The 26,719-nt window shown below is 38.9% G+C and overlaps 1 protein-coding gene across 1 annotated transcript in view; it reads right to left on the bottom strand.

The window, feature by feature from the left end:
* The window catches only part of Runx1t1 (RUNX1 partner transcriptional co-repressor 1), a 139,379-nt gene extending 122,566 nt beyond the window's left edge, over positions 1–16,813 (bottom strand). The window contains exon 1 of the mRNA XM_071602249.1: positions 16,645–16,813. Within this exon, the coding sequence (XP_071458350.1) occupies positions 16,645–16,672 (28 nt within the window). The 5' untranslated portion in view covers positions 16,673–16,813. The remainder of the gene's footprint in view (positions 1–16,644) is intronic.
* Positions 16,814–26,719: the final 9,906 nt, after the last annotated feature.

Genomic DNA, 26,719 nt, shown 5'->3' with positions numbered 1-26,719 from the left:
CTCTGCAATATTTTAATGCATTTTTGTTATTTTCATTCACAGTAGATTTGAAAAGCACCATTATGTGAAAAAGCACTTGGTCTCCAGACTAATGTTTAGGGTGTTCAACGAATGCATCCAGGGCCAAAGACTCTTTGAAATAACTGTTCCACCCTTCCCCCAAGGATATGGATCCCAGGGTCTGGGGCCTGCTGATTTACAAGGACTGCCTCTGCTTTCATCAGCTTCACCTTAGATCCTCATTCCACCATCTCTACTTTCTCTCCAGTGCCGAATGTTAGAATTGAAAGAAGTTTTATAAATCATCCTATAAACCTAACTCCAGTGGCTGAAATAAATAAAACATATAAACCGCAGGCAGCTCTAGTCAAATAGAAAGCCAAGTGTCCAGAACCCAGTCCCTGAGTCTACTTTACATCCCCCCACATAGCCAGAAGGCATCTCTAAGAGGAAAATGCAGAGCAGTTTGAAATCCATTCGTGGAACCAAAACACATGAGAAAGCCAGGTCCCTGAGAGGTTAATAATAAGTCTTCTATGTCACAATCACTTTTTAAGGAATACCTACCACTTGATAGCCCAGTCACCATCTCCAGAAGAGAAGGTATCAGTTGGGACCACAAAAATCCCTGGGGGCTAAGGGATACAAATGGATTCTGAGGATCTTCTCTCTAAAGGCTGAGATTCTATGAGCCTATGGTAGCCTATGGTAGAGCAGAGAAGCTACCTCTTAAGCACCCAAAGTGATTACAAAGTTCTGGCAAGCTAAGTGCACTTAATCCGGGTTAACTCTCCCCCATTTCTAAATCCACCTCACTATCCAAACACTAATTATTTTTCCTTTATAATACCTCTTATATTCGCCTCTTCCTTCTCATCCCATAAACCCAATCCTGGCTGTCCTTCTGCAATATCTAAAATCTAAACTGCTGAAACCCCTGCTTCCTGCCTACCTTGGCCTCCATGCCCTCCTCAGCCTCCAATCATCTGAGCCATCCCACTGGACAAGTCTTCAGTGACATAACTTTAATTGGATCCATAGTTTCCCCTGGCCTATCATCATTTCTATTAAGATTTGTGTTTGCAGTCTGATGTTCAAAAGAAATCCAACTAGAAAATATACTTTAAAAGCAACCTATTATAAAGGCAGGTTATTATAAAAGCTATTCCTCTGTCTTGACCGTAGTAAGGGACTGATGAAAGGCCCTGCATCCAATCTGGCCACCCTCCATGCCACTTCTCAGCCTGGAGAGGTCTCACTGGACAGCTTCTAAAACTTCTCACTAAATCAAAAGATGAAGCTAAAATCAAATGCTTGATATGCAAGACCCTTATGATCTTTCTGCTTTTATTTCCCATTAATCACACAAGGGTCTTTATTTATTTATTTTTTGCTGTAGTTATATTTGTTAATGTATTCTCTTCACCCCTGCCCTACTCCAATATTCCTGGGAAAGCTGTTTCCACATCTGGCTTCTGCACTACCTTATAAATTACTATATCCCCATAACAATAGTTATAGTCTTGACAAATCCTACCTGCCTCAAGACAAATTTAAAGTCCAATTCACTCTCACCTCTAAAATTCCATTTACTGTACCATTTAATTGGTGAGTAATCAAGGTCTACCATCTTTGCAGCAATTTAATTTGTCTTGAATGGGCTTATCATTCAGTGGGAATTGACCCTGCTCTCTGCCGTACACTGAGTAGGCATATACTTACTAAATAGGTATCAATTTATTTCAGATTCATTCACAGGAGCAAATATTTTACTTTTCTTTCAGATACTATAAAAGGTGTCTTTACCTGGACTGCAAAAAATAGTGTATAACTCTCTTTTGGAAAAGGCAAATTACATTTAATCATTGCTCATTTTGTTGCTCTTCGCTTCTATTTTCCTGTGATATCCTCTACCTGTTCCCTCCAGCCAAGTCAAAGCTTAACTTGGACATGTCAATGGAGACCGATCACATTTCCTTTCTCTTTAGACCTCCACAGACCTACCTACCCTTATTTAAACAAAAGGATGAGGAGTCACTGTCCACATTTGTTTCCCATTAGAGGTCAAATGTGGATCTCATTTCTAAATAAGTCTATCAAGAGATGAGAGGGAAAATGTGTGACAGGTGGGCAAAGGAGCTGGGTAGTAAAGGACAATTCTTGTCAGATACATGATAAAAGTTACAGAATCGCAACAGTCACTTAAAAAGAACACTTTCACAGGAAGGAAGGATTACTATGTCAGTCTGATAAACACCACAGTTCCAGTCCCAATATCATCTGCTGTTCTTCCCAGCTGTGTTTGCTCATCACTGTGTACATAACATATGCATAGACTCAGAAAATAAACTAGCAGTCTTTCATGACCTGTCTTACAGCTCACATCTTCCTCTATTTTGAAGTTAGGCAAAGAGGTATAAGTACTTCTAGTTTTAACCAGATTGACTAACCAACTTCCTAAGATGTAGTTAAAGCACAACTTGGACCACAATGCTTATCACCAATGGGGGGATGATTTCCCAATTTCTAATATTCCACTTGCCAAATCAAATGGAAATGCATTTGAAATGCTCTCTGCAATGCTGCTATGCTATTTCCCTGGCAACTTTATATGTGCAGACCAATTTAGGTACTATTTTCTATCTACTTTCTTATTATCATTAGGCTCTGATTTCCTATCTGAGTGTCACTAGATGAATTCCCCAAAAAGTCTATAAGAAAAGTTTTCCCAAATACTTTGTATAATAAGTACGTCTCACAGCTAGTCCCCCTTACTAGTGCTCTGATTCTCATATCACCTGTCTCATCACTGCTCTGGCATTGTTCTCCCTCATATTTGACTGACCACCTATCTCTTGAGTGTCTTTAGACAAACTTCCATTACATCTCCTGGTAACACCTTCTCTAATGTAATTAACTAAGAACTCACTACAATATACTTTTAAGACATTCTCCTTCGTAGCAAAGAATATCAATTTGGCTTCCAACTGCACTCTGAATACCAATGCAAAAAACTTCTACGGCCTATGGAGCAAGAGTGATTCCTATGGCTTCTATTTCTAATGACAGATGAAAACATGACTGCCAAGCCCCACAATCACAGATGTCCCTAATAAACAGAAGTTTCCTGGATGATGATAAAATGCTCACCTTGATCAAACCAGAAGAATGTAATAGCTCCTAAGTTTCAAATAAAAAACCCAATCTGGGTTCATTATTAATGATTTCATAAATTAGGGTTAAACTTCTAATATCTATGTTTTAATCTCCTATACCAATTTTACAAACTAAAGTACAAAGACAAGGTGCTACTAGAAACAATTAAATGTTTAAATGTTCTCAGAAGTAACAGCAGACTTTCTTCAGATAAAACAAAGGAAAAATTTTCAAGCTTTCTCTACTTTTAAGACCTGATTCCCAGCCAAATGACAATGGGCTCTTGTTCATTTAAATAAGCCATTACCAGATTCTGCCCCCACCCCACCCCAATGATTTAAAGAAGCCAGTTTCTAAAGTTTCCAAGTGACCCTGGGGAAATTTCAGTGCCTCCTAATCACCACCCATCTCCACCATTGTGGCCACACTCTAACTGCCAGGACCCAGTTCTTCCTCTTGCCCAGTAACTATGAGGAAAAAGCATAAAAACGGTTTTCCTGGAACAAAATCTAAGCTCTCTGGTTCTTCCTTCCTGCATAGACATATTCATTCCTCCATCACTCACCTCTGAGCAAAGTATAGTAAAGACTAAAGTTTAGACAGTCACCCAAGGTCCAGGATGGCTATGGAAGACTGCCTGCCCCTTCCCAGTGCGCTCTTTTCACAAGGAGAAGAGTTGAGAGACAATGATTCTCTTTGCTGATCCATTTCCCAGCTATATGAAGAGATATTGCCCCCTCAAACATAAAAAAAGTAAGTGCTGGATTATTTCTCACTCTCCCAACCATGGGAAATATCCAAAGCCATATCATATACAGAGTCATATATATGAGAGACCCCTTATCCCACTCCTGAGGAATTCATGGAGGGCTGGGATGTACTTCAGGCCACCCAGGAGGCTAGTGGCTCAAGCGAAAAGGGAATCCCCCTTTGCCTACCAGTTAGACGACTGCACGCCCAGAGGAGTCCTTATTTTTATAATGCAGAGAGGGTTTTACATCATGCAACCACTTACAAACTCTTTCTCTGGAGTAAAAGATGGAGCAGAATTCCTCTCCTCCTGAAAGGCTTCCAGGAAGTTGAAGTTGGCTGACTGAGAGATGCTGAGATTGAGATACAGAGTGACCAACTAGGGTAGGACAAGCCAAAAGACACTGTGCAGAAGACTGCTCCAGAGTGTGGGGTGGGTTCGAAGAAGGGATCAGTTCAACTCCTCAGGACTCAGTGCAGTGAAGGATGGAGATATCCTGACAAGGGACCAGAGAGGCCTGGATTAGAAGGTATCGAGGAATACAGACTGACACAGGATATGTGAGCTAATAGTGGGCAGTGACTCCTGGATGGGAGGCAAGGAGGGGTTAAAAGAAAACAGTGGATGCCATGGTTGGCAGTAGATCGTGGTTGCCACGGAGACTATCAAGCCTATTTTCAGAGAGTAAGTGTCCTAATTATTAGACCTCAGGCACAAAGTAGATCATTGATTTTGGAAAACAAGGAAACTTCAATTTTCTAAATTGGGGCAAAGGGTTAAGCCAAATAGCAACTCTGGCCAGTTCTAGAGAATGGGCCGGAATTCTGTGACATGAAGAAAGTGAAATGCTATTTTATCATTTACTTAAAATCTGTGATGAAAACACAAGTGAAGGTGAAGGCCAGGCTCACAGTAAGTCTCTAAGCTTCATCAATTCCTTTCCTCTCTCTCTCAAGACTAACAACTATGTGGCAGCCCTTGAAAGTCCAGAGCACACTTAGAAATGATCTGTGCCCCAGGTGTTAAAAGATTAATGAAACCAGTCAATCACATTCCCCAAGGCACTTAGGGGTGCTTAGAATTGTCCAGACACAATGGAAAAACTTCACATTGGTGCTCTTTGTATTCCTCTTCCACAAGATCTATGTTCTAAAGGCCCTTTTCACCCAAATACTGATTTGCCTTAGAGACCTTGATCAATACAAAACCCACAAAAACAAAAGACTGCTTTATTCCTTCATGAGTTACATTACCCAGGTAATCACAATTGGAGCTACCAAAGCAGGGAATTTTAAGTTGGTATCTTTTGGTCCTTGAAAATGTTGATGGTTGCAAGCAAAACATTGATGGTTTTAAACTTTTTCAAACAAGAGGATCACATGCCCTAAATACTGACCATGGGCCATTACTTTATCTGTGGTTCAGATGTAAGAAGAGCCTAGACATAATTTCATAAAGTATAAATATTTTGAAAAGTCCCAGGAAGCTCTCTCCTATCAGTGCCACATAAGGTACTGTGGTTTTAGCATAAAATATTACAAATGATGGAATTATAACTGAGAATAAGCTCTCTTAATGGCGATATGTGATCTAGTCTCTTCTTCAGTGCAGTCACAAACATAGTGCTTTACTAAGGAATATATCCACATGACACCCAGCACAACATGCCACACTGAGATGCTGTTTGGGCTTCAAACTGGAAATTACATTCCTTAAGAGCATTCTTCTTTGGTTATAAACGGGTAATCATAAATACACACATTCAATACTATCCAAACTACTTCTTTTTGAGCTGGTGTTTAACAAACATTGTGTTTGTTAATATTAAACATGTAAGTGTGTCACAGTGTCTGCCTTCCTCTTGATGCATTCTTGAGATATTTTGAGTTTATCCATAAAGACTGTGTCTAGCAATTCAAGTGTGAAGCCACAAGCTACAAAGTTAATTGATCCTAAGCAGTGATCAGGTCTCACCCTGGACAAATTACTTCAGCCACAAGTCAACCCAAGTGCAATCAAGGATTGAATCAATATTGAACCTTATCCAAATTTCATCAGTCTTCTTTCTACCTTAATTCTCTATGCCCAGGTTTCACATGGATAGCACTGCCATTCACTTTCTTATTATAGGGATGAAGTATTATTTTTATTATGATAATATTTATAACATGTTAGAGTATGATAATATTTATAACATAGTAGATGATTTTAAAAGAACATGTCTTTCCTAGAAATGTCACTAGTAAAATGTATCCAATTTTTCTCTAACGTGGTGCTTTCCCTGTCCATAAAACTTATTTGATTAGCAGTACTATAGAAGCTAACGCTTTTGTATGCAGGCACTCAAGCATAATTTAATCATTTTATTTAAGCATGAAAAAAAATTATTCTGAAAGCCCTGTTAGGTAAAATATCCCTGACTAGTTTAAACTTACATTTGCAGGTATATTAAAGGTGAAATAAATCACAGAATGCTCAGTATGCAATGGAAAAGTGTTAACTTTGTTACAATAGTCGGCAGCAAGTTAAAAATTGTAGTATTAGAGAATGTAAGGAATAACTGTCTTATTTAAAATAAATGCATTTAGAAAGGTTACTTTAAAATAAATTTTGTTTTGTGCAAATCCTTTTTATATTACCAAGACTTTCACCTATGGAAACCTTTTTTATAGTCAAACAAGATGAGGTCCTAATTGCATAATACCATTTATCTGCTGAGGATAAAAAGTGCCAACAAATGAAAATGCACATTAGGCAAGAGATTGTCAGAATAGAAAATTGGTTTTTGCTATTTTTTATTTTTTTGTTTTTTTGTTTTTAAATAACCCACTCACATTAACAAAAGACTGCAGTAGCTACCAAATTATAGGTTGTTATTTTTAGTGGAAGTAGTTCAATATTCATATTGGAGCAGATGTAGCAGTTTAACAAAACAGCTCTTCAAATCCTGCACAAATTGAAAACAGGAAAACTGATTGCATTTTCTCTTATCACTTTCCTTTTCTGAATTGACACTTTTGGCCTTCTGAAAATTTACACATGGCTTTCATCTCAACAGCACCTGCTGATCAAATAGAAACCTAACATTTTCATGAAAATGGTATAAAGGGCCAGTTTTGTTCTAACCACTGTAAAGGGCATGAGTTGCCTGCTTGGTGGCAACAATTGCTGTGTATAAGTCATATTCATAATAGTTTTATGCTTTCATTAAACTTTTGAAAATGTGTTAGGTTCCTTCTGGATTTTTTTTTCATATTTACTTTTTTTATGGTTCAAATTTCTTTGACTCAATCTGCCTAATACTTAATTTTATTGTGCAAAGACCAGGCAAATGTGTAAAACAGTAGATTACACTAAGATAACAAATAGTATTTTGTCTGCCTCTGCTTAAAATACACACATATTTATATCTCTCTCTCTCTCTCTCTCTCTCTCTCTCTCTCTCTATATATATATATATATATATATATATATATATATATCACTAAGCACATGAGTGTAAAATGTATGCATCTCATTCATTTCATATTCTACTCAACAAAAGAAAACTAGAAACAAGTCAGTCGGGCCCTATTTTGAAGGGACCCTACATGTTCTTTTATCAGATATAGCCGTAATAGGAGCTTCCCCAGAATGGGGAAAAATGGATGTCACCCAAGCACAAGCTGGTCATCTAACTGAAATGAATGACCACTTGCTGTAACTACCTCCCCAGGAAGTAAAGGTAAATCTTGAAAATGGGTATTCTCTTCTGTAAAACAGGCAAGGATGCTAGCTACCTTGCTTCTCTGATTTTTAAATAAAAATGCTCCACATGTTTTTATGTAACATCCAATTCTGGGTAAAATTAATGATGTTCCTAAGACATGCTGTCAGCTTCTTAGCCAAAAAAAGCTCTACCCCTTCTGAAGGATTCCAAGCTGTCCTTTCCTATTCTGCCCGGGTGATAAGGTAACCTGAAGGCAGAAATGACATACAGTAATATATGTGCCACTCTGACCAGTTGGGCTGTGAATTTCAGTGTTTCATCATGCTCACTGAGGCAACAGCAAACCTGAAATGTCAATATGTTCAGTCAATGGAAGTAAAATAATGGGACTCTATTGTCTTACCCAATCGATCTGCTGCTGTCAACAAGGAAACATGCCCCTCTGGCTTTAAACAAATTTTAATTAGGCTTTTAGTTACTGGATCATATCTATCTACCTATGAAATAAACCTAGCTTGACAATGTTTAGGAGGCAATCATTGTCTACTTTCATTCCTTTTAAGAATCTTCTAAAGTTGATATAATAATTTTTTGAAATACATTCATGAGTCAAAAACATTTTTTTTTCTTCTTTCAAACTGATTCTAAGCAAAAGAGTCATGGTTCTTATTCAAAAACCAAATCTACCTAAGGGACTTAGATTGATTTTTTTTCCCCTTTAGCCAGAGTTGACCCATACTACACAATCAACAAATTCCATATTAAAAGTAGGCTTCGGTTGCCTTTCACATCACTGGAGGACCCTTAACACCAACACATCAGCAGTGCAAAACAAGTGACACAAAACCAAACATTAACGACCAATCCCCAAAGCTTCTACCCTCTTCAACTCAGTTTGATCAATCCTACAGGGAAGGGTAAATGAAACTCCTTTAAAATAAGGTAGATGCCAGGCGCTGGGAAAGATGGGGTGAGAGTGAATAGCCAATAAGACATTTTAAGTCATTCAAATTGCACCTAAGTTCTTCCCATCGGAAGGGAGACAGTCTCACCTTAAAATAAAAATGAACTAATCAAGTTGTTAAGCAGTCTTTCTCTCCCTCTTCATCTAAAGGCTTCAGAGTCCAGTCAATAAATAATCTATTGTTCCCCCTTTATCGAGTCTCTTTAAACCTATTCAGACTGGCAAAACTAAACCCAATTAAAGATAAGGCCCTCCGGTAATCTCACCTCGGTGAGTCCTGTCTGGATAGCAGAGGTGATGGGAGATAGCGTCAAGGCCAGGGCTGATGCCTCCTCCTCACCCCGCACAACAAAAGGCAGATTTCTCTTTCTCCCTCTGCTAATCTTTAAATGTAAATTCTCTCCGCCAGCTAAGAGGAGCGACAGATAACATGTTACATCTTCACTTCTCCTGGTCTTATCGACTTCTGAATCATTTGGAAAGGGAGAGAGGGAGCGGGCAGAGCCGCCTCCCCGCGCCCCCCTTGCTCGCGGCCACCCCCTCCTCCGCGCGCCTCCCCCGTTCACGGAGATTACCTTCTGGCAAAGGAGCGCGCGAGAGGCGGCCGCGGCCGAGTCGGCACCCAGACCGCGGCTTTGTATTCATTAAACACACATCGGAGCTTATCAGAAGTAAAAGGCTTGTCAGGATGGCACATTGTGTGTGAGTGAGTGTGTGAGCGCAGGAGGGAGAGGAGAGAAGCCAACGTGCATCAGGGTGATTACAATATCAGCAGGGCCCAGATGGAGGCAGGAAAATAAACAGAGGGTGCGTGTGAGACAGAGCGGGAGAGGGAGGAAAAGTGGGAGAGAGAGAGAGAGGAGAAGAGACACAAGCAGGAGGGGCGAAACCATAAGGGATGAGGGGGCGGGGGTTCAGGCCCCTCAATGGGACTGGGAAGTAGGGGAGAACTACCCTGAGGCTGAGTGGGGGTGAAAGCCAGGGCTGGGGGTCGCCTGCACGCCCCAATCTGTCCCTAACCCCCATGAAAAAAAAGGGAGGAAATCCAGACCAGACAACTGCATTTCCCTCCAAAATGTTCACATTTTGGAGGTTCTGTCAAGGTCAAAGTTTTCAAAACCACTCTTTTGACTGTGTAACAATGAGATCTTCATCATCTCACCTCCATTCAAATAACCACAATTTGCAAAACCAACCTAGTGAATCCACAGAGCAGTCCTTTAGCCTTCCAGACCACCCTCCAGTGAGGGTTCCTGTCCCTTTCTCTGCTGACCCAGATACCCTAAATTCCAATCCCCAAACACCCACACAGAGAAGATGGGCACAGGCGGATATAAAATAGCTCCCTTTGTGGGCTGTAATGGGTCCCAGCTGAAGACTCATGCAGCCAGTATCATTGGGATAAGGAGGACCACTTGTGATTGGTAGCTACAGGTGACTCCAAGACACCTGCTCCACCTCCAGAAATTGTGTTGGGGGAGGGGGATTCCTTATGTGTACATCTGAAAGTCTATTTTGGAGGTGGGAATTTGAAATTGAGGCAATCAATCTCAGTTTCAGCTGCCTCACAGCTCTTCACCCACCCAGAGCCAGAGAATCAATCAGAGAACAAGTAGGGGCTAATGCTCCTCCATCAGACCAGAGTTCATCCTCCTCTCCTGCAGGGTCAGGAGGGAGATACACCTGAGTAGTCCCTTGGGAGCCCCTTTTCACTTTTAAATGCACCCATCAGACAATCTGAACATCTGATCAGATCCTTAATGGAGTGCAGATAATGCAGCAAAGGAGGTTCTTTTATTGGGGGAAGGGAGGGCATTTGGATGTGTTGTGTTTCAAGGCACTGAAGCCTGGTTAAGAAGCTCTCACTGCAGTGTGGAGAGTGAGTTCAGAATAAAAAAAGCCAATAAACTACATAATTTTTCATGGCACACACTGTGGCCCCAGCTGCTATGAAACTTGGAGTCATAAAATAGTTTGTGCATGAGAAAGTAGAAAGGGACAAAATGGGGGGAGAAGGAATAGGGCAAATGAGTCCAGAAGGATATGGAAGAGCAAGAGAACTAGCAGTCACCTTTTAGGGGAGACAAATTTTTAAGAGGATCTTTAGAAAATTATGAGGCATTGTTTAATCAACTACTCTCCCCGAAAATCACTTAGCCAAAAAACTGTTTTATGTGTAGTGCCCCCCCTTCCCTCCAAGCTCCCACCCCAAGAAAAGAATCAAGGGATATTTGATAGGTAACACAAAGTGAAGAAAGCTGGCCATGGTGGGGGAAGGGCATGTGTGAAAATCTTGTCATGCAATGAATGTCAGATAAAAAGGGGTCTGCTACAATCCTCCAGTAATCCAATAAAGTGGAAAACCTTGTGGTATCACTGAGACGAGAACAAGGTAATATTTCTCCATAAATCTTCAAGGAGTGACCAGGTTCAATAGTTACAGAAGGGTGCAAAGGTAGGAAGTAAACCACTTGGCAGTCTACATTACAAAATCAAGTGAGCTCTAAATGGGTGAAAATCTGTCATCCCTTCATGTTTTTAATTTAATAACAGATTTCTGGAGTATCATTTTAGCTCAAATAAAAGGTCCCCTTTCACCTTTCTCTCTAGCTGTTACAGAAAACTGTATTCAGAATAACCAGAAGCAACCACACAGACCCTCCCCTTTATCTCATTTTAGTTAGATCACAGACTACATACAAACACCTAAAATTCCAATGAAACTCCAGAAAGAAGAAAAAAAAAAAAAAAGGCAACTTACCCACTGATTTTTCCATTACAAAGTCTTAAGAAATGCTATTTTTAAAAATAAAATGCACTAGTATTGCTTTCAAACCCAGAAGACTTACATTTTTTTCTTTAAAAGGCATCCCAAACATTAGGCATGAAGAAAACTGCACAAACACTAATCTACCAATCTTTTAATTTTGCAAAGGTATAGTATTTCTACTACCTTGTTTGTTCATTGACTTTTGGCTCATGGTTATAAAAAAGATCAACCAGTTGTCTAATGGAAGAATCCATGACACTCTTCCAAAGCGAACACTTTACTTCAAAGCTTTCAATTTAAAAAAAAAAAAAAGCAATACAATAATCAAGAAGTATAATCACAGAATAAGTGTGTAACAGAAAGTGGTGTCTATAATCACAGCTGTCTTAAAGTCCAGGCTAGAGACTAGAAATCTTAATTTCAACTAGTTCTTTTCTTAATAATAGGTTACCTTCCTATAAAAGCAAGAAGTCCATCTGCCCCAGGCAGATAAGTTTTGAAGCATTAATTCAGATAAAAATCTAGCATTTTCTTTCTTTCTTTGAGTATGTGAATTCTAGTGTGCTATAATGTGAGAATTCCAACATATGACCATTATAGCATAATATCTCATTGCTCAGCTTGTCATTATTTCATTTGTAATTCTTATGTTAATTATGTTCATAATTACTATAAACAGATGTGGTAGACATTCATGTGACCTTTTATTGCAGAATGCATTCCTCACTCATTTTGCTTTAATTTCTCATGTACATGAAGCTGAAATGCAGAAAAAAGAAAAAGCCTTTCTAATTTTCTAATGTTTTAAATGCAAAAGTTAAAACAGAACCTACCTCTACTTCATCTGCATTTCAGAATATCAATATATTCTTAACATTTAAGCTGCTTTATAGCACATTTCTAAATTGCACACTGAACCTCACTGCTGCTTACTAAATTGTAGCTCTGGATGCCAAACAAAGGCTAGCATCCATCTCTAAGTTGTTTGTCTTCTTTTTTCCTTAATATATCAAAGGTTAATGCAGCAGAATTGTGCTTCAAAACCAAGTGCCTAGCAGCTACATAGCGATTTATTCACTCATAACTCAACCATCATCCTCTTTACATAAAACACATTTACAATAAAATCAGTATGGATTTCATTAGCTGAAAACCTCCTCGAATTTCATTTCTTTGGCCCTAATCTATAATTAGTGTGGACAGACAGGTGCAAACCCTTCTCTTCTACAGATGGCTACTGGAAATGGTGCAAAGTAGCTCCTTCTGTTTAAACAACACAGAGATAACCTGCTCTGTCTTATCACTTACAATTACCTCCATTAAACTGAACTAATGTTTGCTTTAATAAAATGTTCACTGTTCTTTAAACATTATTTAGGAACTCTTATATTAATGGCTGTAAAAAAAAGTGAAGTTGGAAGGTGTCTCTTTAGATAATAATAAATAGCTTACTCTGGATGAAAGGTCCCCATTGATGGATAATTCTGAGGTTCACAAAGGTTTTTAGTTGATTTAACATTGGTTAGTTACTTCACATAAATAAGGTCAAATATACATTTGAAAAGAGCATTCAGGTGATAAATATAATTTCACATGTAGAACGGAGGGAAACATTTTTCCTGAAGTTTAGAACTATGAAAGGTTCAAATTTTGAGTATGGATTTGGGCTGTTATTGCTAAGTATGTAACTCCTAAAAGTTCTAGATAGTTTTAAAAGAATATTTATGTTAACCCAATTTTATGTATTTGTTTAACTTCTGATAGATTATTCTTGACTTTGATTGAGTTCATTCTTTTAAGACACATTTAAAGAATTAACTATGAATCTAAGTGCACTCTGCAAACACATGGTTAAAAATAACTCCATTTCATAATAAATAACTTCTATAAAGCCAGAGCTCACTGCTCCCTGCTTCTGCTATCAATAAAGCCTGTGGATCACTATATGATGAATAAGGTGCCCATAAAATAAAGAATTTTTAAATGCCAAAACAGCAACAAATAAATAGCCTTTCTCACTGAACTTACATAACTTACAGTAATAGGCTCCAGCAAAATGCAACTGACTCGGGTTTTTTTCACATGCAAATCCTGCAGGTGCCAATTTTTCAGACTGCTTTGCTATGAAGGGCTATGTTGCCTGCATAAAACCTCAATGAGGAAGGCTTTGCATTCAGTGCCTGTCAGCTGATGTTCATATCAAAGAAGTGAGAAACAGGATTTGACAGTGAAGAATGTCCTAAACTGACAACCACTGACCAGCATTCCTATTGGAAGCATTTCTTTCTCCTGATCCCTTTTCAGTGTTTAAGGAAAAAAAAAAAATGGTGGGGGGAGCTAAGCTTCTATATTACAATAAAATAAATTATAATGGCACCTTACATTTGTGCAGTTCTTTGCTATTTATGAAATACTCTTTTATCTGGAAATATTTCAACCAACACCTCGATGAGAGAGCTTATCATCAAATACTAACACCAAGAGCAATAATTTGCTTCTCTCAGAAAAAAATTGTGAACATATTTTTTTAAAAAAGCTTCATTCCTATAGCTGAAATGTTACTGTCCTACTATTTCAAGCAACTTGGAATTTAATAGTGCAGTTTGCATTGTACTGTGGACAGAATACTTCTTGTTAGGAAGGTCTTTTTAAAGCTTTTATAATCGAATTATTAGCAGGTATTAGTGAGTCAAAGAGACTTAGTATAAAGGAAAATATCATTTCAAAGACTTCTGGTCTGTTTTGAGTTGTCCAAACATTAGAGAGAGGGGAAAAATGCACCGTTTTCTACACATTGCTTTTATTAGGTATGAGCTGGACACTGGAGAAACTATACACTGAAATTCTCCCACACAACATTTAGGTTTTCAAATAAAGCGACTGCTGTTCAAATGGTTTATAATTACATTACTGATGCTTACACAAAAATTTAATATAAAGTTCTTCCATTATATAATCTTAAATTCAATTTCTGTGTACTCCAAATGAACCTGATTCCTTGGCTATTTTATTGGAATTGTTTTTTGAAAGAATTAATAACAAATGCTAAATACAGCACTAGAAAAGATAGATTTTAACTCCCTCAACATCCATTCTGGCTGGGAGGTGGGGGGAAGCCTGGATCAAACTAAGATTCTCTGATTAACACTGGGTGAGATTGTTAGAGCTCTCTGAAAAGGTAATAGTAAAAAGAAAAAAGAAAATGAAATCATAGAACCCTATCTCAAACATCTGACAGCACTGTAATGTTAAAACTAGACTAGACTTAAGGATAAACAAGGGGAAAGGCATTGAATTAGGAATTTGCTTCTGTTTATACATCACAACTGAAAGAAACACCCAAATATGGGCTAAGATGGTTTAAGAAACAATGATGTTTGTTGATCTTGTCTAAAGAATTGTGTGATGAGAAACTGGACACAACAGAATACTCACATGGTGGAGGCAAACCGCTGTAATAAACTAAAAGGAGGCCCCCAACACTAACAAACCGTTTATCACCAAGAAGCTGGTCAATTTGTATTCTAGGGAGTGTGGACTCTCTGGGCACCGACCCAGTTCCACTCCTGTTCTATGCAAAGCAGGGGAATGGGCCACTGAGTGCACTTAAAAATGGTACAGATGTTTAAATGGAGACTAGGAGGGAAAAAAATCTTGTAAAACACATTTCAGTTCACACAGAAGGTAGAAAGAATGCTTTGGTCAGCAACCCGACCTTTATCAGGAGATAAATCAATTTGCAGCAGCTGTGGACAGCCATTTATATACAGGCCCTGGGCAGATTAATTAAGGGGAGTGAAGTTAAAAATTCAAGAAGGCTCAGAGTTACATTAAGCACATGAAGTTGGTCTGGAGTGGCCTCTCCACCTCTCCTGGTCCTCACTCCCTCGCCCTGTTCTCCGTGGCTGTTCTGCAAGATCTCCTCCCAGGGAAATACTAGCTATTCCTTAGGAGACTTTCTTCTGCTAAATTTCCCCAAGCAACAGCAACCAGGCTGGGGCACACTGAGATCCGTGATGCCCAATCTTGAAGGAAAACTAAAAAAAAGATTTCTCCACTACGTTTTGCAAGGAATAAGGAGACCAAGGAAAGCAGGACTCTCCAGCCAAATCTTCCAAACTGAAAGGCCTTTTGGGGGAAGAGGAGGAGGGAAGGCGGCTATTTTTAGTAACGGTCGTGGTTCACATCCTACTTCCCGGAATCATAATACTCAAAAACTTTTCCAAGGGTTGACTGCCCTTACAAAAAAAAAAAAAAAAAAAGTTAAAAAAAAAAAAAACGGTTTAGGCGCCTTCTGTTGGCATAACCCTATTTGTTTAAAGCATCTTGGTCAGCGCAAGGTCCGCCCTGAGAGAGGGGTCTGGGTGTGCCAACCAACCCAATCCTTTTAGGTTCGTCAAGAGGGCTGCGAGCGACTGGGCGTGGGGCTCCTATCCATGAGCCCCGGGGGCTTTACCAGAGGGATTTCTGGAAAATGAAAATAATTCTCAGGACACGACTCCCGTCTGTGCCCCGCCGGGCACACGGCAGAAGGTTCTCCCCGTGTAGGAAAGGAGGACGCCGCCGAGTTGAGGCTGCGATGGGAACACCAAGAGAGTCAGAACAGCGGGCCCTGGGGCTCAGTGAGGTCCCGCAGAGGCGGCGGTGCCCAAGCGTCCCCGGCTGCGGAACCCCTGACCTGCCCTGGGAGTCGCCGCCCTCAGTCTTTCTATAGGAGCACCGCAAATGCCCAAGAATAACAGGAAAGTTCAGAGAGAGCCTGGATGCCGCTAAGAGGACCCTCAACTCTAGTGGCAGCCCAGTCCCAAAGTTAAGATTCCATCTCTCTTGTTCCTACAGCTAAGTTTGCCACAGGCAAAACCAGCATTTCATTTTCAGTTTTAAAACCCCACGATGCGGGGATCGGGCCACCTGCCAAATGCACAGTGGGGCACCTTGACTAGTTGTTTTGTTGGGGGGGGGGGACACTTATCTTCCTGCTCCCACATGATTGTCAAGGAAAGAAAATAAAAATTATTTTTAAAAGGCAGTACGGGGAATCTAAAAGTAAAACCCGCATCCTTAGCTGACCGGTGAAGTTCAGTGTCATCGCAGACTGGAGTCACCCGCGATGTTCCACTTTGCCCTAATGCGCAGTCCTACCCTAGTTGAGCGACAAGTACAGCCTGGAGCCTTTGGGTCGAATAATCCAAACCAAGTTGACGGTCATCGGAATAGTAATTAATAGTATCAGCCAAGGTCTAGTCCCAGCCATCCCTCCCGCCCGCCGGCCCAGCCCGCCCGCGGGCACTTACACTGTACAGGGCCGGAGAGTCCCACCATCCGCCACGGGCTCCGAGCTGCAAATAAAACTTCCTCTCGTCTCTGCCGGCCCGTGGGGCAAAGGGGCAAGAGTGCAGCGCGGCTTCCCTCGCGAGGCCAAAGTGTCCTCAGTCACTCGCCCACTTGCGCTCGCCGAGAGGCCGCGGAGTCGCGCCGCCGAGCGCCTGCGGCTGTCCCGGCGCTGCGCAGAGCGAGCTGCGGTGCAAAAAGCCCGGGGTCGGGGACGCCAGCCAAACGCAGCCTCCACGCAGAGCCCAAGACTTGCGGAGCTCCGCTCCCCTCCTCCCGCCTCCCTCCCTCCCTCCCTCCCTTCGCTTTTCTGTTGTTGCTGCTGTGGCAGACAAATGTGATGTGGGGCGCAGGGAATTGCCACTGTCACAGGCGGCGTCTGCGTCTGCCTCGCCCGCCCTAGCTCACTCTCGAGGAAGGCGACGCATTTATCTGCAGGGCGGCCAGGCGTCCGCCGGGGAGCAGGAGCGCCGCGCGCTGTGCGCTGAGTGCGCCCGCACCAGGCCGGCTCCGGCGCGCGCCCGCGCCCAGGGCGCCACGGCCGCTCCGGAGGGAGGCGGCGGCGCGGCCGCTACCAGGTGCAGGGGGGAGGGCCCGTGGCGGGGCTGGGGGGAGGTGGAGGTGGGAGACATCTGTGTCGTGCGGGGGTCACGGAGGTCAAGTATATGTTAACAATGGGCAGTCCCGGCTCACTGGGGTGCGCGGGCAGGCAGGCGGCCTCCCTCCTGGCCTCGCCCTCTCTGGTGCAGGCTGGACGTGGGGCTGGCTCCCTAATGATGCCTTCCCCGGACGCCTGGGCTTGGCGGCCCGAGTGCCCTGCAGTAACCCAAGACGACCACTTTCCCTGGCCATCTGGAGCGCTCCTAGCTGCCCTGCCTGTGTCTCATCACTGGCTGGAGAGACAGCTCTGCCAGAAATCAAGCCACTCTCAGATCTCCTCTCTAATCCCCTTCTGTTAGCTGATTTCCAGACTGAATATTTGCTTTCGCATTAGATAATAGCCTTAGAGAAAACAATTATCATTTTCTTTTCCCCTCTTTGTTTTTCTACTTCTCCCATAGTATACCATTAAGAGGGATCTCTTTCCATCTCAGGTTTTTTTGTTGGATGTGTCCTTACCCTTAGGCATTAATATCAAGACTTTGGAGGGAGGGAGGGAGTCCCTGGGGAAAAAGATAGGGTGAAAGAATTCCAGATATTTCCAGAACAAATAAATAATATCTCAGTGAAGAGGGACGATAATTTGTACAGAGCAAAAAAAAAAAAAAAAAAAAAAAAAAAAAAAAAGGCTTGGATGGCAATGAAAATATTAATATGTAGGTCAAATATGATCAGATAATGGCTTGCAATGATAAGTCAAATGAAATCTTTTAAAATTATTATGGAACGGTGCCATGACTGCAAATGTTATTGTATTTAGTGGAACAATTTGAAATCCTACTCTCAACCGTGTTTTCCCCAACTGGCCTAAATCAATGTAAAATATCCTGCGTGCATGTTTTTAAATCTCATCTTTACAAAGGAAAAAATGTGTAAGAGACTCAGAGTCAGCCTGATGCACTAAGAACTGATGAGACATTCGTGGGTTTATTTTTTTGAAGTGGTGTTTCAAATATTTACCAGAGAGTAAAATCCCTTCCCCCACCCTTTTAAGCCCAGCTGGAGCTTCCAATTCTGAAGTCTTTTCAGACTCTACTAATTTTTAGCAATTCATTTCCAGAAAACACTCATTGTACATTCTGCCCTCTCCTTGGGACATTTGTCTAATGAATTATAATGAATTAATGAATTGTAATGTTAAGTCTTGGTATTTGGTATTATAATGTTCTTAATATGAGTCTCCAGTTTTATCAAGGTGTGCAGTCTATAGTAATTTCTGCATTTGTGATTTTTGGATATACTTATAAATGTTAACATAAAATATATTTTTTCATGTATATTCTACTACTATAACTCTTTTGTATTGAATTATGTCAAAGCCTACTAATCTATTCTTAAAATAATCAAAAACATGTTGATATTTTACTTTTTTATTATCTGTATTCTCTTCTGTCCCCTATATTGAAAGTCAATAATTTGGATTTTGGAATTCTATACCCATACTCATTTAAAATTAATAACATTTGAGTCCCAGGAATGATTCTCATGAGATAGTGTTAGTTTCAGAGTCATATTTTAAAATTTAGAATTAAAATATACCAACAATATTTTTATGACATAAAAGGGGGGAGAAATGAAATGTATAGAATGCTATATTTTTCTTCTTCCTATAAATTGTGCTATTGTAAGTGTGAAATCATAATGGAAACTATGAACTTCTAAATCAATGGAAATAACTTGCAGGAAATCAAAACAGTTTTACACATTCAGGCTGTATTAGTAACACCAGGTAACCAGGTATATTTTATAAATTCTACAAATCTTATAGAATCTTCCCTTTGGCCAGTCATACTTTTAGAAAAGTAATAGGTTATTATTTAGTTATACTTCCTTAAAAAAAAAGTTCTTTACTCAATCTGGCTATATATCATTAAATTTAAGATTCTTTTTTTTTTACTTTCAAATAACAGTAACTGAAAAACATAAACATACCTCCTTGAGTAAATGTAGAAGAAAAGACTCAGTGTATTCCGAAATCCCACTTGCCACCCCTTTGAAAGGCCTGTATTCTACAAAATGTAGAATATATTTTTCTATGGGGTTTATCCTAATATCATCTCCCAAGTTTTTTATTTGGAGCATATAGTAACTATAGGGGCCAACTCAAACTTGAGATGATGCTTGAATTGTAAAATCTAGGAAAATAAAATATTAAATGAACAGTCAGGAGCTCACTGATGCTGTGTGGAGGGAGGGTGGGAATTACCTGTAAAACAGTACAAGTCCATAAAACATACGGTTACCTTAGCCTTGGCATGGAGGGCACATACCACATAACTTTCAATACACAACAAAGTATTAATTGATACATTCTTCTTAGTCGATCTAAGGAGACAGAGCTGAGTAAGTCTTCCTATCTAGACACTCACAAGAGAGATTTGGTTTCTAAACCTGGAAAACTAGTTTGTTCAGCAAAAAGGAAAAGTATTTAAAAAAAAACTTTAAATTAAAAGAGGAGATTGTTTAGGAATATAAATACCTACCCATCATGACAAAACCATTAGCTTAAAAACAAAATACACAATAATGTGTTAAAACTATTAAAAAAAAAAAAAAAGCCCTTACTAGTAATTTTCTTCTTCTCACACTCTAGGAGGTTTTTTGTTTGTTTGTTTGTTTTTCTTACATCATTAAATTTTTATTATTATTAAAGTACTGAGTTCTTTCAATTTACAGGTTTATATTTTTTTAGTAATGCTGCCTAAGGATGCTTTTTGTTTTCCTCAAACCAAACCTTAAAAAAAAAAAAAAAAAGCAGAGCTTTCAATACAAATTTCAGATGAGTGCTTATTACCTTCTTTAGAGATGTGTGATTCACCTCTCACAAAAAGGAATTCCTATACAAAATGTTAACAAGTACTTAATTAGCACTTTTAAAATTCCTTCTTGTAGATCTTAAAGTTTAAATGACTCCCAAGCTGTGATTTTCTATTCCTTGAAAAAAAAAATCCTCCTGTTTGCCTAGGTTGAGGAAAATCCTTAATTACCACATTACTTACTTCTAACAAAATTATTTATTATTGTATTTGTGAAAAATGGAATATGATAAACATAAGGAATGGCAAGCCATAATTAAGTTTTCATAAATTTAGACTTACCCACTATTTGCAATTTCTTTCCTTTTTGCTGTGTAATTTTATATAATTTGCTTTTTGAGCTCTGTGTGGGCAAGTTTTATTTCAAATCTTTGCAATTTTGTTATTTAACTTGTTTAATATTTCATTTTAAGATGTATACCAAAAAATAATAAATTTCCAAGATCCTTTATTTTATTTTATCATAGTTGGGCTACAAATACTTAGTAAATGTTTAATGTATAGTGTAAATCCATTACCTGTTTGGAGACTTAGCCTAAACAATATTTTAAAAATAGGAAATGTATAAGGTAAACTAAAAATGACTCTCATCATCCCCTCAAGTAAAATGATCAGTTTAGTATAATTTAGATGCAAGACTACAGACAATGAGTTTGATATTTATTTATGATTCCTGTGTATTCAGATAGTCATGTGTGTTTTTCCGAACTATGTTAAAACCAGCTTGCATCCAAAAAGCCAAAGTTGCAAAATCTCAATTACTTTTTAATTTGAGAAAAAATTAATTTGGGGAAGTTTTACTAAATAATCCACATTAGTGGTTCTTATGAGTTTTGCCTTTTAAACATTTATATTTGTCAGATTTTGATATATTAAACTCAGCAAGAATGATTTATTGCATAAAATAAAACACATGCATATTTGCCATACATGTGTGTTTATGTGTGTATATCTCTGCATATAAAACTATCTATAATCTCATAATTATCTCATATGACTATTTTTAGTTAATTCATGAAAGAAAAATAGTGACACCAAAGAAAATGTCTTCATCTTGTTTCTTACTTAAGTGCATATTTCTTGCCCCCTTTTTTTGGAAAGCTATACACCAGGATAAAATCAATGTGAACCTCCCATTGAAAATATATATTCTACCTCTTTTAAATTGAATACGTCCATGAAGACAGTGATTAATTTTTTGCTGCATTTATTTAATTGGCAGTTATTCTGGCTATGCAATTCTCACTTAGCTGCATACTTATGTACTATAACTGCACAAATGCCAGGATCTTTGTTTTTGTTCACTGTGCAGTGCTTGACACACAGTAGGTGCTTGATAAATATAGGTAGAAGATAAATTAATAAAAGCTTGAAATGTTTCCACTTAGATGACTGACCTGACTTCCTTTTGACTGAAGAATTGATATTAAGAAAGCTAAGATTTTTAAGACTACCAAGAGTTTAAATGAAGAACCTATGAAAAGAAGTGTCTTCCATCTTGTTTTATGTGTATGTCAGTACTTCCTGACACGTGGTGAACTTAATGTGAAAAATATGTATTCTGATTGTTTTTGTTATGTGTTTAAAATTATTTTAAAATTCTATAGGTCAATTTTTCCCTGAAAATTCAGTTTACTTTATACAATAAACTAGAATTTTTTTAAAACTAAAAAGTGCCATGGAAAAGAACTTCAAACCAGCAAGATCTGTGAGTAAAATAATTCTTTCTTCTCATATCCTATAGCAATTGAAAGATATTCTTCAGTAAACACATCCATATGCAATAAAAATTCGCAAACTGTTTAATTTGGAGCATGCTCTTATTCTTTCATTTACTTATTTTTTTACAATTTTTTATTAGTTGTTCAAAACATTACAAAGCTCTTGACATATCATATTTCATACATTTGATTCAAGAAAAACTTGGATGTGTAACCGATGTGATTCTGCAATCTGTATACGGGGTAAAAATGGGAGTTCATTTACTTATTATAAAATTGATGGTTTATATAATCTAGATTGTTTAAATGGTATTAATACATAGTAAAGTGTGGATAGATGGATGGACGGATAGATAGATAGATAGATTTTTCCCCTCCCAGGGATTGAATTTAGGAGTGCTTAACCACTGAGCCACATCCCAGCCTTTTTTTATTTTTTATTTTGAGATAGGGTTTCACTAAGTTGCTTAAGGCCTCACTAAATTGCTGAGACTGGTTTTGAACTTGTAATCCTCCTGCCCAGCCTCCAGAGTCACAGGAATTACAGTTGTGCATCACTGTGCCTGACTCAAGAATAATTTTTTATTTGCAAATATATGCTTTAATACTACGTGAAATCGGGATTTCTATGTCCACATTAAATCTATCCTTTAAAAGATGGATGTGCTGCAGTATTTCACTCATCTCAGTTTCCTAATTCTTTAAAAACATAAAAATATCAATTTACGCCATGGAGCCCTCACTCTAGTCTGCTGAAGGCCTCTCACCTCATAAGACTATCGCCATGTGAGAATCACCCCATCACTGTAGTGCATCCACCTCTGGGGAGGAAAATAGCCAACTGGCTCACTGCACAGCAATAGGAAGAGAAGCAATTTTTAGCCAACAAATTTGTAGCAAGTATAGACTGCTGATAACCATGTTCAGCATGAAGCTATTTTGCACACTTCTTAATTTCTTTTTTCCTCAGGCTAACCACCCATGGAACAACTGTCCCCTAGAAGGTGACATAGTTAGAAAGGGCATTTTCATCACTGGGAGCCAACTTAACTCTCCTTTCTAAGCTTCCTTCAGACTTCATCTGTGCCTTTTAAGAGACCATTTGGACAATGTGTCTTTTAGATTGAGCACCTGTAAAACTACAGGATTAGTGATATCAACCATCCAGTTTACCCTATATGCCTTGTAATTTGACCTGATTTCCTTTAGGGGACAAAAATCTATAAGTAGGGAAATTTTGATTTCGTAAGGCTTTGGTTGGAGAGGGGAAGAGCCAATTATAGACTGAAATGTGCCTTACATCTTTTTCTTTTTTAATGTCCTTTGAAATTACCAAACAAGATATGTGTATTGGCTAGGCACAGTGGCGCACATCTGTAATATCAGTAACTCAGGAGACTTAGATAGGAGGATCACAAGTTCAAAGCCTGTCTGGGCAACTTAGGGAGACCCTGTCTCAAGATACAAAAAATAAAAATAAAATAAAATAAAAAATGGCCAAGTGTGTAGCTCAGTGGTAGAATGCTTCTGAGTTCAATCCCCAAAATGAGGCAGGGAGCAGGAGCTGGGGGACAATATGTATATGGCATATAATTGTCTTCAGTCTTAATACATCTCAAAGAAACTAAATGCTATTATTTTTAATTGAGAAGAATAAATATATTATTAAGAGCAGTGCATCTTGCCAGGTGCAGTGGTGCCTCTCTGTAATCCCAGCAGCTCAGGAGGCTGAGGTGAGAGGAATGTAAATTCAAAGCCAACCTCAGCAACTTAGTGAGACAGTGTCTCAAAATAAGAAAGATCAAGGCTTGGGGTTGTGGCTAAGTGGTTAAGAGCCCCTGGGTTAAATACCTGCTACAAAAAAAAAAAAGCAGTGCATCTCAAACATTAACATATATACTAAGCACCTGGGGATTGTGTTAAAATGCAAAATCTGGGTCAGTGGGTTTGGGCAGGGTCTTGAGAGCCTACATTTATAACAAACAACCAGATAGTGCTAATGGGACTGCTCCACACTGCCAATAGCAAGGCTTTAGAAATTGCTGGAGGCATTGAGAACATCATAACTTACCATCTTCCTTATATATACAGAGCTCCACTTTCACAGTTTGCACAAAGGCCCACAATATACTCATGCTTAGAAAATACACAGGGCACCCTAGAGGACCCTGCATCCATGACAAGAGAAAAGCAAGCTCATGTAAGAATAAGTTTCTAAAGTCCTCACCTGCTACTCAGGCACCTGAAAAATCATCAATGGAGGCCCATTATCAGACCGCGATAAAATAAGCAGTCACAAGGTTGTTTATCTAAACAAGACTGGGAGCTCTTCAAAAGTTGAGCCCTGAGTAGGTGATTACTGCAGAATGGTTAGGTCACTTGTTACTCTCCCCCAAGGGGTCAGTGATAACTGTCCTTAGCCCACGACTATATTTGCCTGGTGTTTAACTAGATCCATCTGCAATGTGTAACTGAGAAAAGGCACGATGTAGTAATGAATTCAAGGTGTGCAGTGTATTACAACTTTCATGTGTGTAGCAAAGGCCACTCCTTGCAGTGGTGTAGGAAGGGTCTTCCGTCAAATTATGCACGATCTTCCATGCTAGGAATTACTCAGCCTCAGCTTGCCTACTTGAGAATTAGTTTACTTCAATCTATTGACAACGTTATGACAATTGTGGCATAGTATGCTGGCTTACCTGAAAAACGTAGCAATTTTAAAGTTTAATAACAGCTGAAGACTAAGAACAGAAACATTTATATATATATTTATATATTTTTTTCATAAATGCAGTCATGTAGATGTTTTCATTTTTAAGTGTCCTATTTGGGTCTCAAATGAGATTTGAATATTGAGAGGAAGGCTAGGCCAGGTTTATTTTTTATGATTGGTTTTTAGTTTTTTTGAGTACAAGGAGCACCCATTCAAAGCCCTTGCCACTGGATGGGAAAAAAAAAGTTCATGTGATTTTGTGATTTGACAGTGATTCTAACACTATTTTCTTCAATAATTGGATATATTTTTGTACTAAAACCTCCATAGTTTTCACCTTATCAAGTACTATAATGGCAAACAATTTACGTTCAGACTACCAAAATGCCACTTTTTTAGCTTAAAAAGTAAAAAAAAAAATAAATAAATAAATAAAGTGCTATAAACCAGGAACTCTTAATAACAATTCTTTGCTTCAATCTGATTACATTCTTACTTTTCCTACCTCTTGCTATTGTTTCTAATACTGGAGGAGGATTTATATTTTTTTCTGAACAATAGATTTTAATTAAGAAGATTTATTAAAGACAGTTTTCATTCCTATGATTACATTTCCAGTTCCAGAGACATCTGCATTTCAAAATGCACCACATATTTTCATAAATATTCCATAATTCCCTTAGAGCTTTTTGGTATTCCAATTTCCTCCAACCTCTTCTTAACATCTTCACATTCACTGTGTGTTCCATCTATTTGTACCCAGTCAGAATTAGACATTTCTGCATACAGGTATAAAATAAGATTGTATTAGAAAGCAGATTCAAAGCATTGCTATTCTTTGTGAATCAAGACTTTTAAAAGGAACAAAGACAAATTAAGTTCAGTAACATATGTCTAACAAAAGACTTAGATATCTTACAGACAAACCGAGAGTGGCAGGGTAAACAAGGAGGCAGAGTTTGCTTTGAAGTTTAAATCATTGTTATTTTAATAGAGTAGAAAATTCATTTAGATGGTGGAATCTGATAGTTACCCAATTAAAGCCCTTTTTGTCTACGTTAATGTAGTTTTATATTTTTAGTTTTTGAAACTGGGTTTTGCTGAGAATTATTTAGAGATAGAAGCAGTTTGAACTGCCTGCATCTTTAGATGGACATCATGAGTGACAGTAAATTGTCGATTAGGCCTGTTAAAGCATTTTGCATAAAATTGTAAGCTAATGTATTAAGCTTGATCAAAGTGCAGAGAACAGAGATACACTCAAGTTATTTCATATAGTTCACCTACCAAATGCATATGCCTAGACATATATAGAGTATGAATTTTCTTTCACATTTTCATGTTCTTGAAACTAAACTATGTCTGATCCCTAGGCTATCCCACCAGGTGGCCAGGCAATCCATTTGAGAGGGTGGTCCTATTTCATGGATTCTACAATCTTACCCAAATAAGTTTCTGAGTCTTACTGAGAAAACATTTATCCTTTCATTCATACTGGTTATTTGCTGAAGTTTTTCTTGCTTAAGTTCTATTGGTCTCTTGGAATCCAAGTCTGACAGTAATACCTTGCTGAGAGGATGAGAATAGGTGCTGAGTGGTAAATACCCACCCTCATCATAGTTCATGCTTTGTGCTTCCGTGTTCAGCATGTCCTAAGTATTACCTCATTCATTCCTAAAACAGCAGTGGGAGAGAGTTATGTCTACAGGGAACTGAGCCCAGGGCTGGAGTTATTGGCCTAAGGTCTCACAGTTTATAAATGGCAAGAGTGGATTTGTCCACTGGTGGCCTGGGTTAGCACAAGTCTGGCCCAGTCTCAAGGGTTTGGCTCTAGCTTCCCCATCTTCCCCTGCCCTTTCAGAAGGTATGACTCAAATCTCTGAGGTTAGGGCTTGTAAACACCAAAGAAAATCTTGTTTATTTTTTCCTAAATCTCTTAGGGGGTGTCTATGGGCAGAAAAAACTTCAAGAGGGTCTCCCAAGCTCAGTTAAATCTAGAAGCAAGCTCTTCTGGAATCGAATGGCAAAGAGTCATTGCAGAATTAATACCTGGACCCTCAGAAACTGTCTCAACATCCTGAAGGTGAGCTGGCAGAATGCTGGTAAACAGCTGCTCTCTGATGGCTGC

This window comes from Marmota flaviventris, chromosome 15 (genome assembly GCF_047511675.1).
Source record: "Marmota flaviventris isolate mMarFla1 chromosome 15, mMarFla1.hap1, whole genome shotgun sequence".
Lineage (NCBI taxonomy): Eukaryota > Metazoa > Chordata > Mammalia > Rodentia > Sciuridae > Marmota > Marmota flaviventris.
This window is presented reverse-complemented; position numbering and strand designations above follow the sequence as displayed.